Source organism: Oryza sativa, chromosome 2 (genome assembly GCF_034140825.1).
Source record: "Oryza sativa Japonica Group chromosome 2, ASM3414082v1".
NCBI classification, from domain to species: domain Eukaryota; kingdom Viridiplantae; phylum Streptophyta; class Magnoliopsida; order Poales; family Poaceae; genus Oryza; species Oryza sativa.
Window position 1 is genome coordinate 7,999,516 of NC_089036.1, and position 17,195 is coordinate 8,016,710.

The 17,195-nt window shown below is 42.3% G+C and overlaps 2 protein-coding genes across 2 annotated transcripts; one reads left to right on the plus strand and one right to left on the minus strand.

Moving 5' to 3' along the window:
• Positions 1–1,342: 1,342 nt before the first annotated feature.
• Positions 1,343–4,338, minus strand: LOC4328844 (calmodulin-binding receptor kinase CaMRLK). Its single transcript, XM_015770061.3, has 2 exons — positions 2,974–4,338; positions 1,343–2,492 (listed from the first exon to the last, which is right to left on the minus strand). Exons 1-2 carry the CDS (start codon positions 4,277–4,279, stop codon positions 1,795–1,797), a joined length of 2,004 nt encoding a protein of 667 aa, XP_015625547.1. The 5' UTR covers positions 4,280–4,338; the 3' UTR covers positions 1,343–1,794.
• Positions 4,339–11,129: 6,791 nt separating this feature from the next.
• LOC107275964 (uncharacterized) lies at positions 11,130–14,690 on the plus strand. The gene is made up of 6 exons (XM_015770062.3): positions 11,130–12,133; positions 12,376–12,452; positions 12,625–12,685; positions 12,834–13,077; positions 13,171–13,564; positions 13,850–14,690. Exons 1-6 carry the CDS (start codon positions 11,710–11,712, stop codon positions 14,285–14,287), a joined length of 1,638 nt encoding a protein of 545 aa, XP_015625548.1. The 5' UTR covers positions 11,130–11,709; the 3' UTR covers positions 14,288–14,690.
• The last annotated feature ends 2,505 nt before the right edge of the window (positions 14,691–17,195 follow it).

Here is a 17,195-nt window from a genome sequence, read left to right on the forward strand (position 1 = left end):
TGTGTTGGATGTCGATAATTGGATAAAGAATAAATCATATAAATTTTTTTACCTAACCGTTTTTATCGGGGAATTTTCTTTTTTATGTGAGAATGCATGTTGTGCGCGAGGGAGGAGGACAGACAACTCCGCTTGGAAGTATACTACCTCTAGGTTGATAATACTTAATGTTTTTGGATAAGTCTGATGCCAAACTTTTAAATCTGATTTTAATCATGGATAACTTTTAAAATATAGAGATAATATGTATAGATTAATCTTAAAATATATATTTATGATATTTTGTGCATATATTATAATAGAAAAATAGTGATCCAAATTATTTTGGCGACTGTCCCCTTATCCAAAACGATAAAGTAGTATGTCTACATCAGCGTGATATTATAATTAATAGTATGTTAGGGTGTGAATCTTTCGTTTTTATTTATTTAAGTTTTAGTTGAATTGGTTAATACATAAGTAACTTACTATCTCCGTCCCGAAATAATTGTAATTATAGATTATTTAGAATATATTAAGAGCTAAGAAGAAAACGTATCTTATACACGTAAGTTTTCACTTCTACAAAACCATGCACATCAGTTAATAGATATTACTGAAAATTTCAGAAAAAAAATTGAACATAATGTAAAGTCTTGTCGTCAAATTCATCGTACACATAGAGAGGGAAAAGTAACTTGCGTTATAACGTGTGCACTCGAAGCTTGTATCCACAGCATATGCTATATTATAAAACATTTGTAAATTTATGACGTCAAACAAAGTTTGACTGTGAGGTATAGTTTGGTGATAATTAAAAATTTGAGAATCAGTACCCAAGTAGTACAAAAGGACAACTACCCTGTTCTAACTGCCCTCCATTTCAACCGATTAGACCCAGGACCGTAAAGCAGGAAAACCATGTTGTTGGGTAATTTGCTGGACTGATAAAGAAAGCTGCAAATGGCATCCTCCCCAGGTGTAGCTATAATGTAACCTCTCAATCAGCATTCCTGTCTAGCTATCCTTTTCCTCCCCGGAAACCGCAACATACTACTCCAGTCTCACTTTTAAGTGTAGTCAAAAGCTTTTTTCACCATTTGACCTTCCATTTTATTTAAGAAATTATAAAAAATAAAAAATAATAATAAGTCAAGTATTTATTATCTAATAATAATAAAAAAATTCTAATCATAAAAATATTTTAAATAAGACAGATGGTCAATCGTCGAACAAAACGGGAGACTACACTTAAAATATGAGACGGGAGAGTACTCAACAAAACTAACGCGACAACAGTAGCTTTTGACTGCGTTTTCAACAAACCACTCAAGCAACCAGAGAAGAGGATCAAAAACCACACTGATACTAATCATGATCGATTTCTTCCTCGTGTTGGCTACAATGATGCTGCATGCTGTACTTCCAACTTGTCTCCATTTCTCGTTGATGCCAAAATGGCAGGCTTTGTGCAATCAAAACGAAACCCTCTCATGATCAAAGTACACCACAACAACACTCTAGCTACTGGCTACTCCTATCACTACGCAAAAGTTGTTGTACCAACCAATAAAGCGATCGATCTCCTACTACCAGTAGTCCAGCAGCAACGAAGCACAAGACAAGAAATTACTCCTCCACCCAACGAAAGCATTATTTATTTTACTGACCAAAAGATCACCTCACCTCTCCCGGCTGGCTCCGATCGAATCCCCTCCTGGATTTTGATACATCGATTGGATTGGATATGATGCAGCTATCCACGATGGAGAAACTGTGCGTGTTCTCTCGCGTGCACCGTCATCGTCGTCTCCATCATGGCGTCTCGCCGGCGCCTCCAGCGGGAGGAGGAGGCGCCGGCCTGATGTCCTTGAGCACCCCCACTACCTGCTGCATCGAAGGCCTCTTCTCCGGCGAGTGCGCCGTGCAGAGGAACCCCACCTGCAGGCACTCCACCATCTCCCGCTCCGCCACCGTCATCGTTGTCTTTGCTGCTCCACTGGTGCCGCCCTCCTCCTCTTCCTCTCTTAGCCTCGCGTCGACGATGTTGAGGCTCTTTCGGTTCCGGATCACACCTCGGGCCCAGCTCACCGTCGAATCATCCCATCTCACCTGTCCTGTCACAAGCTCGAACACCAGCACGCCAAAGCTGTACACGTCACTCTCTGGGGTCAGCTCTCCATTGTTACTATCCACGGGGTGTATGTAGTCCGATATCCTAGGCTCTAGGTCATCGTCGAGGAGGATGTTGGTTGGGACCAGATTGCCGTGCACAATTGGACGTCCCGATGATCCTGCCCATCCCTGGTGCAAGAACGCGAGCCCTCGTGCGATTCCTAGTATGATGTGGTACCGGGTAGGCCAATCATCTATGGATTTCTTGTCCTGCTCCGTGGTGTCCCACATATCAGCACCGGTTTCTTCCATGTCCATACTACTTGCCGGTAGCTCGTGGAGCCACCGGTAGAGGTTGCCCTTCTCTATGTACTCGTATAGGAGGAGTTTCTCCTTTCCTGCTCAAATGATGCAAAATTTGAATTTCAAATTCATGAAACCAAGGAGTTCAATTGTTATTCTATCCATACTTTATATAATATATTGCGATGTAAAAATGTGTGAATTTCAAAGGATTTTCGTTGAAACATACTGTTCAAATCCACATAAATTAAATTGTTTTACGTGAAAGCAAAGGAATTTAATTGTTATTCTATTCGTAGTTATATACTATAATACAATGTAAAAACCGAATGATTTTTTAGCAAAAGAATAGAAGAAGTGCAGTTAGATCAGCTATCAGTTTTCAGCATGAAGCCATTTTCAAATTTGTTTTTGCCACTCTATCATACACTGAAAGATATGCTTTTGGAATTTTGTCTAGACTACACATTCTAGTCAAAGAACAAGACAAATTTTAGTGGAAAACATGAGTATTATTTCTCAAGTCATTATCTAAAAACAAATTAGTTATATTTTTTTTCAAGCAAATTGGCTGACCTGCAATGCAATAGCCAAGGAGCGGAAGAATGTTTGGGTGCCTGAGCCTTGCAAGTTCCCGGAGCCCGGCAGCCGCCGCCGCGACGTCGCCGTCGTCGCCGCCGACCCCGGCCACCGCGCCATCGACGACGCGCACGACGACGTGCAGGTCCCCCGGGAGCACGGCGCGGTACGCGGCGCCGCTGCGGCCGCCGACGTCGGCGAGCTGCGACTCGCGCCCGAACCCCGACGTCGCCGCGGCGAGGTCGGCCAGCGTCAGCTCCATCAGCGGCCGCTCGACCAGCACCACCGGCGCGGTGGCCGCCACCTTCACCGCGCCCACGGCGACCTCGTCGTCCTCCCACGCCGCCGCCGCCTTCTTCCCTCTCTTCCTCCGGCGGCTGAAGCCACACGCCACGCACCCTGCCAGTGCCATGAACGCCACCGCGGCGGACACGGCCACCACGCCGCAGACCACGACGACGACGATGAGAACGACACGCTTGTGCTTCTTCCCGCCACTGGACGGCGTCATCGTCGCCGGCGCCGGAGCCGGAGCCGACGCCGGCGGGTTGTCCTCGATCACTAGTGACGTCGCATTGCCGGCTCTGAGGAAGGCGGAGCGGCCGAACTTGGTGACCCAGGTGGAGTTCACGACGCCGGAGAAGTTGTTATCCGATATGTCCAAGAACTCTACGCCGTCGAGCGGTGGTAGGTCGTCGGGGAACTTCCCGGCCATCGAGTTCTGCGACATGTCGAGCCGCCGAACCCGCGTCAGCCGCCGCAACCCCTCCGGCACGGCGGCGATCCTGTTCCCGGACACGTCGAGAACCACCAGGCCGGCGGCGAGCCCGTCGACGCCGACGACGGAGGTGAACCCGTTGCGGGACGCGTTGAGCGACGCCATCCGCGCGCTCGCCCCGAGCCGCAGCGCGCCGCCGAGCCGGTTGCGCGACACGTCGACGGCCCGGAGCAGCGGCGCGCGCCAGAGCGCGCCGCCGCCGAAGCCGTCGTCGCCCTCGAGGGAGTTCCCGGAGAGGTCGACGGTGAGCAGCCCGGACAGGTTCCCCAGCGCCGCCCACCCGACGACGCCGGCGAGGTTCCGCGACGAGTACGCGAGCCTCCGCACGGGCCGGCACGACGGCCGCCGCGGCAGGGGGAAGTTGGCGACGTTCTTGAACGCGGCGGTGACGATGCCGGCGTCAGGGAGCGGCACGGTGCAGTTGGAGGTGCTGTTTCGCGCGGCCGCAGGCGCCGTCGCCGCGGACGCCGAGGTGGCGGCGACGGCGACGGCGAGGAGGAGGATGGCGTGGAGCATGGGCGGCATGGGCGTAGGCGGAGGAGGGGGGGGGGGGGAGGGATGTGTGTGTGGTGGAGCAGTGGGCGGAGACGAGGGAGACGACGGCTTAATCAATTTTAATCATGGGGACCTGACCGCAACATGGATTACTGTAGCACACGCGGTTAGTACACTACTATACTTGGGCTGGCTACTTGCTTGCTTAGCTGTGGAGGTTAGCGATTAATCTGGCTTAATCATGACGGGTTACTAGGCTAATTACTATATGACATGGGCCTCTTCAGATTCCAGCCCACAAAGTTTGCTGGTGGAGGCTCCTTCGAAGAGCACGGTTTTTGCGACGATTTTGGGCCGAATTCAGCCCATCTAGGTCAGCTATTTGCTCTAGGTGGGCCGCGAATTATCTGGACCGTCGACTGAATTAAGATCCGTGAGGAGGCATCCAGACCATGGGCTTCATTTAGCCCGGATTAGTCCTCCTACGATCGAACCGCAAACCATTTTACATGGAGAATATTTCTTCCAATACCCACTAAGAAAAAAATTCATTTTATTCTCGCGAACTATTTCATTAGATGGCTTAACCCCCCCCCCCACCCCAAAAGTATTTGTCGGCTTATTTTACACCCCCCCCCCAACTATTTAAAATGGTTTAGTTTGCTCCCTAATGATATTTCTCTCTTTTTTTCTCTTTTTTTTCTCTATATATAAGCAGGGTTTACTTCTTCGGTTTAGCCGATTTGATCGGAGGTCACCGATACCTCGAAATTTCAGTCCGAAATTTTGAACAAAATTTAGTTAAATTTGAGCAAATATTACCAAAATTCACAAAAAATTAAAAAAAATTGAAAAATTTCGGACGAAATAATATCATATCGGAGCGGTCCAAAATTTCCAAACTTGTATATAAGTCATATTTTGCAATGAAATTTGGTACTATTGATAGATGCATTATAACTTATCTTTGAATATTTTTACACTTTTTAGCACCATTTATATAGGTTCGAAGCGATGAGACTGATTTAAACATTGAGGTTTTCAAGCAAAGTCATGGAAAAAACTGAAAATATTTTGAAAGTTTTGGGGAGTAAAATGATTTTTTTCTAGTAAGTTTGTACCGGCTCAATGGTGTGCCATTCATACTATCTCTTTCTATAATGCCACTGAATTTTCAACAATTTTAATATGCCATTGAGATGGATAGTTTTCCATAATACCCAAAACATCCTTATAGATCTATAAGATTGAGAATTAATTTATTCTATTAGAAGTTTCAAAAACTTATGGTTTTCTTAACCTCCTTACACAACATTGAAGTTTTTATGTTTCATGATGTCATTCATGTTTTCTACAAGATATCTTTTGTGGCATATGAGAAAGGAATCGCTTACAACAAATTAAAGATATATAATAGCACAAAACTATTTTGTGTAGCATATTAAAGATGATTTACATTAAAAAGGAACAACAGCAAAAGTATTAACATATAACAAACAAATAATGTTTTATAAAATAAATAGTAACGCAAAAATTGTGAAACTTATACAAACTTCTATGACGTGCTAAGAGGCTAGACAAAAGTTTTCAAAACTTTTTGAATCATGTAGTGGGGTCAATCAATTGTCAACTCTTATATATACTAGTAATATGCATGTGCCAACGCTACGACTTAATGGCATATTATAGAAATGAATGATAAACTTGAAGCATATTATAGAAAGAAACAAAGTCGATGGTAAATCATTAAACTAATGAAACTAAATGGCATGGAGTAGATCTGTTTTATAAGACATTTACAGGAATCATTCTCAAGAAAATTCCCACGTTTTGAAGGAGGTATGACTCCTGTGGAGTGGTAGGTTAAATCTATACCATGTGTTGCAGTTCACAAAAAGACAAATTTTGTAGTAACACAAAATTGGGAGAAATTTGGTCTTGTTGTATGGTGAGCTAGGAGCGAGGGCAGGAAGTTTCAAATTTTGAATTTAAATAAGAGAATTACTAACATTCTACTCAAATTTGACATACTCCCCCAACCATCCTCTCGCGGTCTCACTCCCAACTATAAATCATTTAGTAAGGGACATTGCTATCTCTTTTTCTCAAATCTTAATCTATACTAAACAATCTAACAAGAAAACTATTTTGAGACGGAGGGAAAAATACTTTTTCTGCAGAAAATAAAGAGATGATTCGCCATTGTATATATAGAGTTGCTCATAAGACACAACCAGATTCTTTTTCTCCGTAGATTGAATTCTTATAGTCTCACATGTTCTTTTTAAGTGAATAAGGGGCCATATAATCTATGTTATGAAGTATTTTTCAGATTTTTTTTTCTAACTATGTGGACAACACACATAAAACATACTAGGTCCTTAACCTTTCCCTGAGTTTAGTTACACATTTCTTTCACTTGCTAGCTCTGACAGTACTAGCTAGGGGTCAGCAGGCTCAATCCACGAGCTTGGAATTTCTCTACCCATGTCGACAAAAGACTACAAGAAGACACACAAAATCCATCCCCAAGAGAGAACTGAGAAGGCATCCAAACTAGTACTACACACAAAAGTAAAAGATTAGCAACAAGCTGCAAATTAAGCTACCCCATCACTACTACCTAATCCTGACATCCTGTGGATGATTCCCCTGATCAAAGTTGACCTTGTCCCCTCCCTAGGCCCATCCGTATGGTTTTAAAAATATTCCAGATTAATCATCTTGTTGCTCACAGGCTAGCCAGAATCATGCATCACATTGGATGGCCAATTAATTAATTATTTTCTCTCCTTCCTTTCTAATGCGTCTATAGGGAGATTACTAAAGAAGAAATTAAAACTTTGTAGTGTCCCGGGTAGAAATGTTTCGCTCTCGTCACATGACACGACATGCCGTCCCAAATTCTCATTCAGCTATGGTCATCAGAGATTCCGGAAAAGTAATTATTTGGACGCTGGGAAAGGGATGGCATGGGGAAAAAATGAAACTTTTTGGTGTGCGTTTTCTATAGGTCTAGCTAGGGTTCTTGTCTGGTCTTATAAGCTACTACTAGCTAGGTCATGGATTTTCTAGAGCAGCTCATTTCTGTCGCCAAACTATACGTTCCATATGGGTTTGTTTGTCACAACTCCACCTCTCCTGGAGCTAAAGCTTTGCCAAACAGTTTCAGTTTCAGCTCCACCTAAAATAGGAGTGGAGGTAGGTGGAGCCGGGTTTAAGCTGCTCTATAACTCTACTCCAAACCAAACTCCTGGAGCTAAATTTAGGAGTTAGAGCTTTACCAAAGGTGATGGTAAATTGGTTATACTGTTTCGTATCGCCCTGTCTGCAAATAAAACACTACCTCAATAAAACCCTCTCTGTTTATTTCATTGGGCTTGTTTTACCATCTTGCATTAGAGGTACCGAGTTAAAAAAAATATCATTAAGTTTTTTTTTTTCATATGAGTGTCCAAATCTAACAGCATAGTAGTCACAAATGGAGAGTCTGGCACGCGAATTATTATTAGTTAAACTTCCGTATAAGTAGAAATGGAATGGTGGTTTTTTATATATGTTGATTAGTCCCAGTGGATATTGCTGGTCAACAACTTGATTGACACGGACAAACGTAAATACCTGCTACACTTAAATCGATTTGATTTGGAATGAGTCGGAGCTCAGTGAGATCCTTATCAAAGGAATCATTCCAAGTTGTATATCGCGACTAAACGGTATATGAAGTGTTTTAAAGTAATTGGACAATTTCACCTAACATCTGCTGATGAATCGTCCTCACGGTGATTCATTTTAGCGATTCGAGGACCAAAGACATGCTCATGGTTTCATTATTCCGATCTGAATTGAAGGTTGTTCAGAGATCGAGATCCATGATTAATTTATAAATTCATGTGCATATAAATATATATAGTATCAACTGTTGGGATGGAGTTGTTGAGCTTGAACTAAAATCTAGAGAGAAGGCTGATCTAACTCCATAGACAATTAATTCTACGGAAATTAAAATAAAACCTAAACATATATGTATATGTATATGTATATATAAGGAAATGTTAATTAATTGCATTCATGCAATGATATGTAATGTAAATATATATAGTCTGTGCTATGTGTACATATTATATTTTGAAGGTATATATAGAAACCTGGTACTACAGTGCTGGAGCACTTGCGGGGCATGCAGGGCATTGTATGCCAACAACTCCAGAATATGCCGCATGCATGTATGTACTTAATTAATTAAGAAAAATAATTTAATCGAAATAATGGTTAGCTATATTAGCAAACAGTTGCTAGCTTGGCCTCTTAATTTCATCGTTTGTTCGTTGTATTATCAGTCACAACCAAAATTTATTTTTTTTTATTTTAAGTTTTTTATTATAGTTTATTTTCCAGTACAGCAGTACTGCCATTTAATCCACTAAGAACATAAATGTAAAAAAAATATTGTCTTTTCATTGCTTATTTTAATTTTTTAGTGACTTGGCCGTAGATATATCAAACATCAGATTGATCTCTACATGTGTATAGTGTAAATTCATCATAAGTTGTCGTTCAGGGGAAATGTTTTTCTTTCCATCTTCTACTGGTTAATTTGGCATTTAGCTAGTGGATTTTCCTACGCAATTTTGCACGATGCAAGATTTTAAGTAGAATTGGATTTCCATATAATTCTTAGTTTCTATTTCCATATATAAGTACAATTGCAATAATTTGTATACATTTTTTTTAAAAAAAAGACTTCTATCACATAGATACAATTGTCGTCATTTGTATACTAATACATTTGAAAAAAGTTTCATACGTACTATAGATACGGTTGCATTTTGTATACATCTATATATATATCAATCAATCTAGCTACATCATATATAATCTAGATCCACCACAACCACCTGGTGCAATTTTTTTCTCCGGTTAAAACGGTAATTTATAAACCTCCGTAGTGAACGTGGTTGTTCTTTTTTTTTTTTACCTTGCTCTGAATATAATATACAGTAGATACAATAAGCAAGGCTGTTCTTTTTTTTTCTTTAGCATTTCTCGTTTAGTTTATTTTTTAACTAAAAACATCACTGCTAGCTATCTAGACTTCTTTTCTCACCCCTTTAATCAATTTAAGTCCATGCGCAACGTAAATATGCCTTTATTAATTTGCTTGTTGCTTGCCCAAGTACTGACCAACAGTTTCTCCGCGTAGAGCTAGAAAAGACAGCAGAAACGACTAACTAATCATCAGAAGGTGATGAGCTGAGATAACACTTTACACTACACATGCGGCCATGCATATGTGTGTAATGATGCAACAATTAAATCGATCGAGCTCGTTTGTTGTGTTGTCACACAAATCAGCAGCAAATTAAACTTTTTTTTTTCAAATTTCCACCTATGTAGGAGAAAGCAGATAGGGCATATGCAAATCGATCCCATGAATTCCGTGACGACGCAACCACATTCTGCCGGCCCATTCGTGTGATCGTTCGTCCCCTTTTAATTTCGATCGGAAAGCACACACTACGCATATGAGGAGGAAGCAAGAGGCCCCCTTTTTTGCATGCGTCCCCCTGAACCATAAACAACCAACCAATTTGACCAAAAGGGGTCTGGCTGCTGTTTAGGTTTAATTTTGATGTTTACTAGTTGATTACCCATGGTTGGAATGTATGATGGATAAGTTGGATCTACAGAATAACAGATGGTTGGTTGTTGAGTGTGATTTATATATATACATGCAGAATTATATCCAGGCCTACATATATATCTTTTGCCCGGTCCCAACCGTGGTTCTTTTATAAATTTCGGGTACTCTGAGCATGATTTACAGTGGAGTGATTTTAAAGTCAGGAGGTACCGAGAGGTACTATATTTTATCGTGTAAAATTTGGTATCTCTCAGTACCTGTTATACTAGAAGCTAGGTAATTTGTACTAGAAATTGGTACCTCTTGGTACACTGTAAAATTTAATTTCTCTTTACAGTAAGAAACGAGGAGGACCTATAGTTTGCCCGACCGCATCGGGATGCACTCATGTGTAATCCTTATCCATGGTTTCCCTGTGTGCTATGCTTGTTTCGTATTTAAATCTATGGTATTAATTGTTGACTTTATTTGTTCAAGCTTTTAAAGCTCTGCCCTTCAAATTAATAGCTCTCAATATTTAGTTTGAAGACAAAGAAACCATATGTACATATTTTCCTTTTAAAAAAATATAAGCACTTTTACAATATTACAATTTTGTTTGATGTTATTGTTATATTCTAAAAGAAAAACAGAGGTCAAAGTTACACACCAAAACCTAATAAAGTATATGGAGGTAATAAATGTTTTTTTTAATATTGCGCACACATCTAAATATTGTTTAAAGGAGACATTTATGCAAACTATATATTGTGGTGTAACCAGACATCCACCTGAGCTAGGACAGTGACTAGAAGAGAACATCTGCAGTCTGAGAGTATATACGTACGTAGGATATATATATGTTCATATCCGGAATGAAATAAATACACATGGACCTGTCAAACATTTGTTCCTTTTTAGCTAGCTAATAGCTGTTTAAACAAGCCTGTCAAAGGGAGCATGCAGATGCACAGGCACAGGCAGGCAGAGGTCAACCACCAAACGCTTTGTTTTTGTGTCACGGAGTGCAGCTCAGATCCACACGACAAGGGGGTCAGTGTCCCAAGCGAGAAAACTATTAGGGCAAAGAAATGCTTTTGGAATCCAGCCAGATTGGCAGATTGGGTCACATGAACTAACCAGAGGCTAGCTCAGCTGCTCAGCTCAGCTCACACTCACTCGTGCATGGATGCATGCAAAACCTAATAGGAAAGCAAAAAAAACCAAGAAAAGGATCTCACTGCTGCTATGTAAAGTATGCTTCCACCATTTAGTCCATGGTCACCTTCACCAAAAGCTCTTGTCTTTAGCTACTAAGTTAATTAATTTGTAGCCTTTTTGGCTGTTGTAATCTGCTTTAACCTGATGTGTAGTTTCCCTCTCTCTAGCTAGCTTAGCTTCTCTCTCTGTTTGTGTGTGTGTATATATATGTGTGTGTGTCCTTTGCATAGGTGTGCATACCAAACACAAGGACAGGGTCAGGATTATATTGAGGATAGAGATATAATTTCTAGCTTGGAACAGTGTTTCAAAACCAGTCAATGTAGGAGGAGAATGCTTGTCCAATTCCCTCTTATTTTATTAACACATCATTAGCCAGTAGCTAGCTTGCTTATGCTTCTTCCCCATCTCTCCACCAGTACTACTACATATCATTGCTTCCCTCATTTCATCCCCTTCTTCCTTCCCCTTTCCTAGCTATTCCACCTGCACGCGCGTACGATTCCGATCCAGCCATGGCAGTGTAGATCGAAAGAGATCAAGTAGAAGATTTGGTAAGATGCTTGAGAGGTAGATAGCTACCTAGAGAAGGCTGATCAGCATCAGCCTGAGAGAGATGAAGGAGAAGGAAGTGCTAGTTGAGATTGTTGAGGATGATGAGCTGAAGAGATCGATTGGTAGAAATCAGCTGGACCTCAACGAGGAAGTTATGGATGTCGAGAGCGAGGAGGGAGAAGTCGGCGATGATGAAGATGACGAAGATGAGGAGGATGACGACGACGACGATGATGGTGGTAGCACCACCGATGTTGCCGGAAGCAGGAGCTCCAGCAACAACAGCAGCACCAATAACGTTTCAGAGAGCAAATTGAAGGGCGACAAGGATAGCGGTGGCGGCAGGTTGGAGGGGATCAACGGCGGAGAGCAGAGGGTGCCATCGGTGCGGCAGTACAACCGGTCGAAGCTGCCTCGGCTCCGGTGGACACCGGACCTCCACATGGCCTTTGTCCATGCCGTTGAGAGGCTCGGTGGCCAAGAGAGTAAGTAGCCTAAAAACTTCATCTTCTTTTTCTTTTGAAACGAGCAACACCAGATAGTGCGATGTTTCATATTAACATAGCAGAAACTGCTAGAACTTTTATCACATGGTATATATGTATGTGTGTAGCTGCCTGCATCTCTTGCAATTATGGATTATTTGCTTTTCTTCTGAGTCCTAAACTCCAATTTCTTGTTGTGCTTTTATTGTTTTCTCACCGATGATTTGCATGTGTTGATGTAGGAGCAACTCCTAAGTTGGTGCTTCAGATGATGAATGTTAGGGGGCTCAGCATTGCTCATGTAAAAAGCCACTTGCAGGTAAATGATGCTCTAAAGTGCTCTAGAATTTCTACAAGTTAAAGAGCTAGATTCTTAATTCGTAGTCGATATCTACCTCGTATATTCGCAATTCCATTAATTCTCATGGATTAATTAGCATGCATGGATTCCAAGTTTCCAACTAATTTTTGATCCATTAATTTTGTTTCAGATGTATAGAAGCAAGAAGTTGGATCACGAGGGTCGCCAGATCAGAGGAGCCATCGCCTCAGGTTTAATAACTTTCAATCATCATGCATGCACACACCAATTCTCTCCACATCTCTGCACATCAATTTATTTCATTACTCTCATCTTTTTCTCAAGAGGTTGTACATTTTTTTTCATGATTAATTTTTTGCTTCTCATGTGGTTTTGCAGTGTTCTCTCCAATGGATTTCCATCTGATGAGAGGCGATCGACGCTTCCACGACATGCTCCTCCAGCGAGCCGCCGCGCTCTCCTCCTCCAGGCAGGAGCACGGCGGTTTCTTCTCCTCGAGAAGCGGCGGCGGCGGCGGCGGCCTACCGCCGGAGGCCAGCCGGCTGTACGGACTCCTCCAACACCGGCAGTCTCCGGCGATAGCGACGATGCAAACATTAGACTTCAAGAACAGCAGTTTCAGGTAATCAAAGTGCCTTAGCTAAGTTCGTATCTTCTCTGCCGAGACGTACGAAACCCTAATTTCTGCGAGTGTGTGTGGTCTCTGAATCTGAAGGAACCAAGAGTGGTCGTTCAGCTTCAACCACCAGCGGAAGGAGACGATGAATCCGTCGTCGTCGTCGTCGACCACCGCGGCGATCAGGCGGTGGCCTTCAGCCGCCGGCGCGGTCGCCGTCGTCGCCGGCGAGCGACAAAGACTAGCGGAGAGATTCGGCTACTACACCGGGAACGGTGGCGCGTCGTCGACGTCTCTGCCGCTCATCACGAGGGCCGCCATGGCGGCGCCGCCGCCGATGTTTGCGGCGGCCGTGGCGCCGCCGGGACGTGATCACCATCGTCTTCCGTTTGGATGGCACGCCGGCGGCGGCGGCGGCGGCGGCGGTAATAAGAACAGGTCGTCGTCGGATCCCGTGGTGATCGATGAAGCCCTAGATTCCCGCCGCCTCGAGGTTCGTGCATGCCCCCCATTCGTATTTATCCATGCATATCATCTTATCATTCTCCACGTCGACGAACGCTGTACTCCGTTTATTCCAAAATATAGCAGTCTAAAAATAAATTAGACATTTCATAAATTTCATATACTCAATACTCAATGTTCAATTTATTATTATTTTGGAACAGAGAATGACAAGCATCGAGTCATTTCTGAATCTCTATCTGACACGCGCGCCCATTTGACAACGTAAACTAACTAACTTTTTTTTTATCACGACATTGCATGTGTGGTTCAGCATCAGCAGAAGCATGTAGAACAACCAAGGATGACTCCGACGACGACGACCACACCGGCCGGCAAGCGGCCACCGGAGTGGTCACCACCGGACCTGCAGCTCACCTTGTCTCCGACGACCGCCCCCGCGGCCGCAGACGGCGGCGGGGCCAAGAGGAGCAAGACGTCAACGACGACGACGAACACCACCGCCGCCATTTCAGGCGAGCAAGAAGCAGAGAAGAATATGGATCGCTGCAAGAACAAGCTGTCCATCTCGCTCTCGCTCTCGCCGCCGGCAGCAGCAGCAGCAGCGGCGAACTTCTCCTCCATGGATTTGTCCATGGAGCAGCAGAAGCAGAAGCAGGAAAAGACAACAATAGGAAGCAGTGAGGAGGAGGCCGGTGATCTGGGGCAGAGTACTTTGGATCTGACCATGTCGATCAGGGCATTGGAGTGAGATCTTTCAAGTACTTTGTCCCCCCCCCCCCCCCCCACCACACACACCCACACCCCAAGTGCCTTCCAAAAACTGCACACTGCACCATGCAAAATGACAGCAATAAGATTGTTAATTAATTTTAACCTCTTGTCCATCTCTCTACCCAGTAGTTTTATCTCAGTACATAGATATATATGTCATGGTCATGCTTGCTTAATGCTTGGTTATTGTCTTCTAGGGAGTTAGTCTGCATGCATGCCTCTCTCTAGATATGTATGCATGCATGATCAAATCACTTAGCTTGTTCTTTTGTGACAGCATCTTTGGGAAACTAAACCATCACAAGAGATCATAAGTATCAGTGTGCAGAAGTTCCAGTTAATCTAATGTGCCATTAATTTAATATGTATTAAATTGTTTACTTTTTCGATCTGTTTATCTATAAGTTGTGCGATTTTTCTTAGTTGCTAGTCACCTAGACTGGCGCAATGTGTGTAGCCTAAGCTTACACAATTAGTAGCTCAAACTTTAGTATAAATTCACTACACCATTTCTTTTACTTTTATTTTCCTGGATAAATTACATGCACTTTTGTGCCTAATTTAGTACTACTTGTTTTTATCGTTTTGCAGTCGTAAGTATGCCCACCAGGCACCAGTGTATAATTTTCAGGTTTGACACTTTAGAAATTATTCCCTCCGTGTTGAAACATTTTTTAGCGTTTGTAGACATACAATGTTATGACATATATATTCTTTTTTATAAGTGTCTGTAGACATTTCTCACGATAAAAAGATAAGTGGTAGATGAATAGCTAATGATCAATCACTCAATTCAGGAAAAATGATGTATAAAGGCCATCAAACCTTCAAAAATTATTCCAGTTAACACTTCTGAGAAAGCCTCTACAAAATATTTAAACCATTGTCACTTCTGAGAAACCATTGTGCCTCCTTCCTCTCTAGCTGATACTTTTCTGTTTTGAGCAGCTTTTGCTTTTCCTTCGAATTTGGGTAGACATGTGGGTGTGTTAGCGCTTCTTGCTAGAGCAATGGCTTTGTACTATTTAATGGGCTGATTTTAGGTCCAATATTAATATATTGAACATTTATTTCATATTTTAACATATATTTCATATTAATCAACACCATATCAAAAATTCGTATGCAAAAATTTTACATGTCGAAATGTTTGTATGTAAAGTTTATTTATATAAAGTTTTTATACATAAAGTTTATACGTGTAAAGTTTCTGTAAAAAAAAATTATGTGTATAAAGTTTTTAAGTAGATTTTTTTTAATTATGTACTAGAAAGTTTCTAAGTGGAATTTTTTATTCATCTAGGAATATTACCGAGTAGATTTTATAATTTGGTAAACAGTGAACTTTTTTATCTATTCCGAGAAGAAATTCTGATGTAATTACACAAGATGCTAATCTATAAGTGCTATTCAGATATAACTATGCGGTAATGGAGCATCACATGCAAGCGTACCAAAAATAAAAAGATCCATAGGGGGAGCGCCCGTTGGTTGGCCTGCTCAAAGATGTGGGTGTGCTGGACGGTTCAGGACATGGATGTCGATGATCTTGCGGGCTGCGAGAATGTGATCGATCGTGTACTAGGAGGCCTACAAATGTGTTAAACATGAGAAATAAGTCTATTTTGCCTCTGTTGCTCCTGATTTAATCGCCTCCCTTGATGAGGACATCCTAGCTACACACGTACATCAACATGACGTAAACAAGGGTGATAATTTACGTCGTACATCACATGATGAAAATAAAGATAGCGTAAACCAAGTTGAAAGATTATTTCTCAGCAAGAATGATCATGCATTCCATTGTCCAATTACGCGCATTCGTACTAGGAAAATACAACAAGAGATGAACTCACTCTTTGCTCAACTTAACCCAAATATTAGTGAGAATTTTATACTATCTAAATGCTCTACTTTGTATTGCTAAGGTTTACAACCGAAGACATGATCACTACACCAAGAAAGATGAGTTACATCGAGGACGACAAGGGTTACGCCGAGTAGGAATCAACTCATATACTACCAGCAGCTATTTACGCCAACGAGAAGATAATTTACGCTGCAACAAGTCAACTTCCAAGGCTTGTGTAGCCTAGCCAATCAAAGAGATGGGGTGCATGGCATACATGGTTGGAAAGAGGACCAAGTCTAGTTTCCAATGCAATAAACCCCACCTTGATAGCATTTTCCAATGAGGAGTTGGACTATTTTACTGAAGGCTACGTGAGAGCTGAAGGGTTGTGCACGAACCCGAGAAAACTCTGAGCATTCTCATTTATGTTAGCCTTGACCACCAGAACATGACTTCTTATGTTCACGCTAAGCTAGGAGGGTTGTTCCTAGTGCAAATACCCCTCCATTATATCCACAAGAGAACTTTTATTCAATTGAAAATCTCATGTATGAGAGATTGCTAAAGACTTCATAAGTGCCTTACCTCCTTTGTAATTGTGAGTTTCTTAGAACTTGTGAGAAGGCTCCTTTGGTGCCCCCTAATTCGTGCTTTTGGCTTTCGGATCTCTTGTGTAGATTAATCCTAGATTATGGTTTTGTGATTGCTCGGTTTGACGGGTCATAGTCCAGGAGGCTTTAGATCATTCTCACCATCACCACTTGGTTGCATCCAACTTTGGCACGTGTAAAACTAGTTATCATTTTGCTGCTCGCAAACAAGTTATCCTCGAGGTCACGGTTTATGCCGGTGCCACTTGCTTCAATCCTACTGTCGTGAAGATCAAGCCACCCCTCACGAGTGAGTTAATTTGCATCCACTACAGGAGTTCTGGGCTTCTGTGACGATTACATTATGATGATAACAGCCTGTTTCCTGTCACTGCCTGCCTGCAGTGACGAAATGGCTGTCATCACAAAAGGTGAGTCACTAA

Bases quoted from the DNA above. Each gene is read 5' to 3' on its own strand.
- LOC4328844 (XM_015770061.3), bottom strand. From the start codon at position 4,279: ATGCCGCCCATGCTCCACGCCATCCTCCTCCTCGCCGTCGCCGTCGCC. The intron at 2,493-2,973 runs GTCAGCCAATTT...TCATTTGAGCAG, and splicing joins CCTTGGCTATTGCATTGCAG to GAAAGGAGAAACTCCTCCTA.
- LOC107275964 (XM_015770062.3), top strand. From the start codon at position 11,710: ATGAAGGAGAAGGAAGTGCTAGTTGAGATTGTTGAGGATGATGAGCTG. The intron at 12,453-12,624 runs GTAAATGATGCT...ATTTTGTTTCAG, and splicing joins ATGTAAAAAGCCACTTGCAG to ATGTATAGAAGCAAGAAGTT. The intron at 13,078-13,170 runs GTAATCAAAGTG...CTGAATCTGAAG, and splicing joins TTCAAGAACAGCAGTTTCAG to GAACCAAGAGTGGTCGTTCA.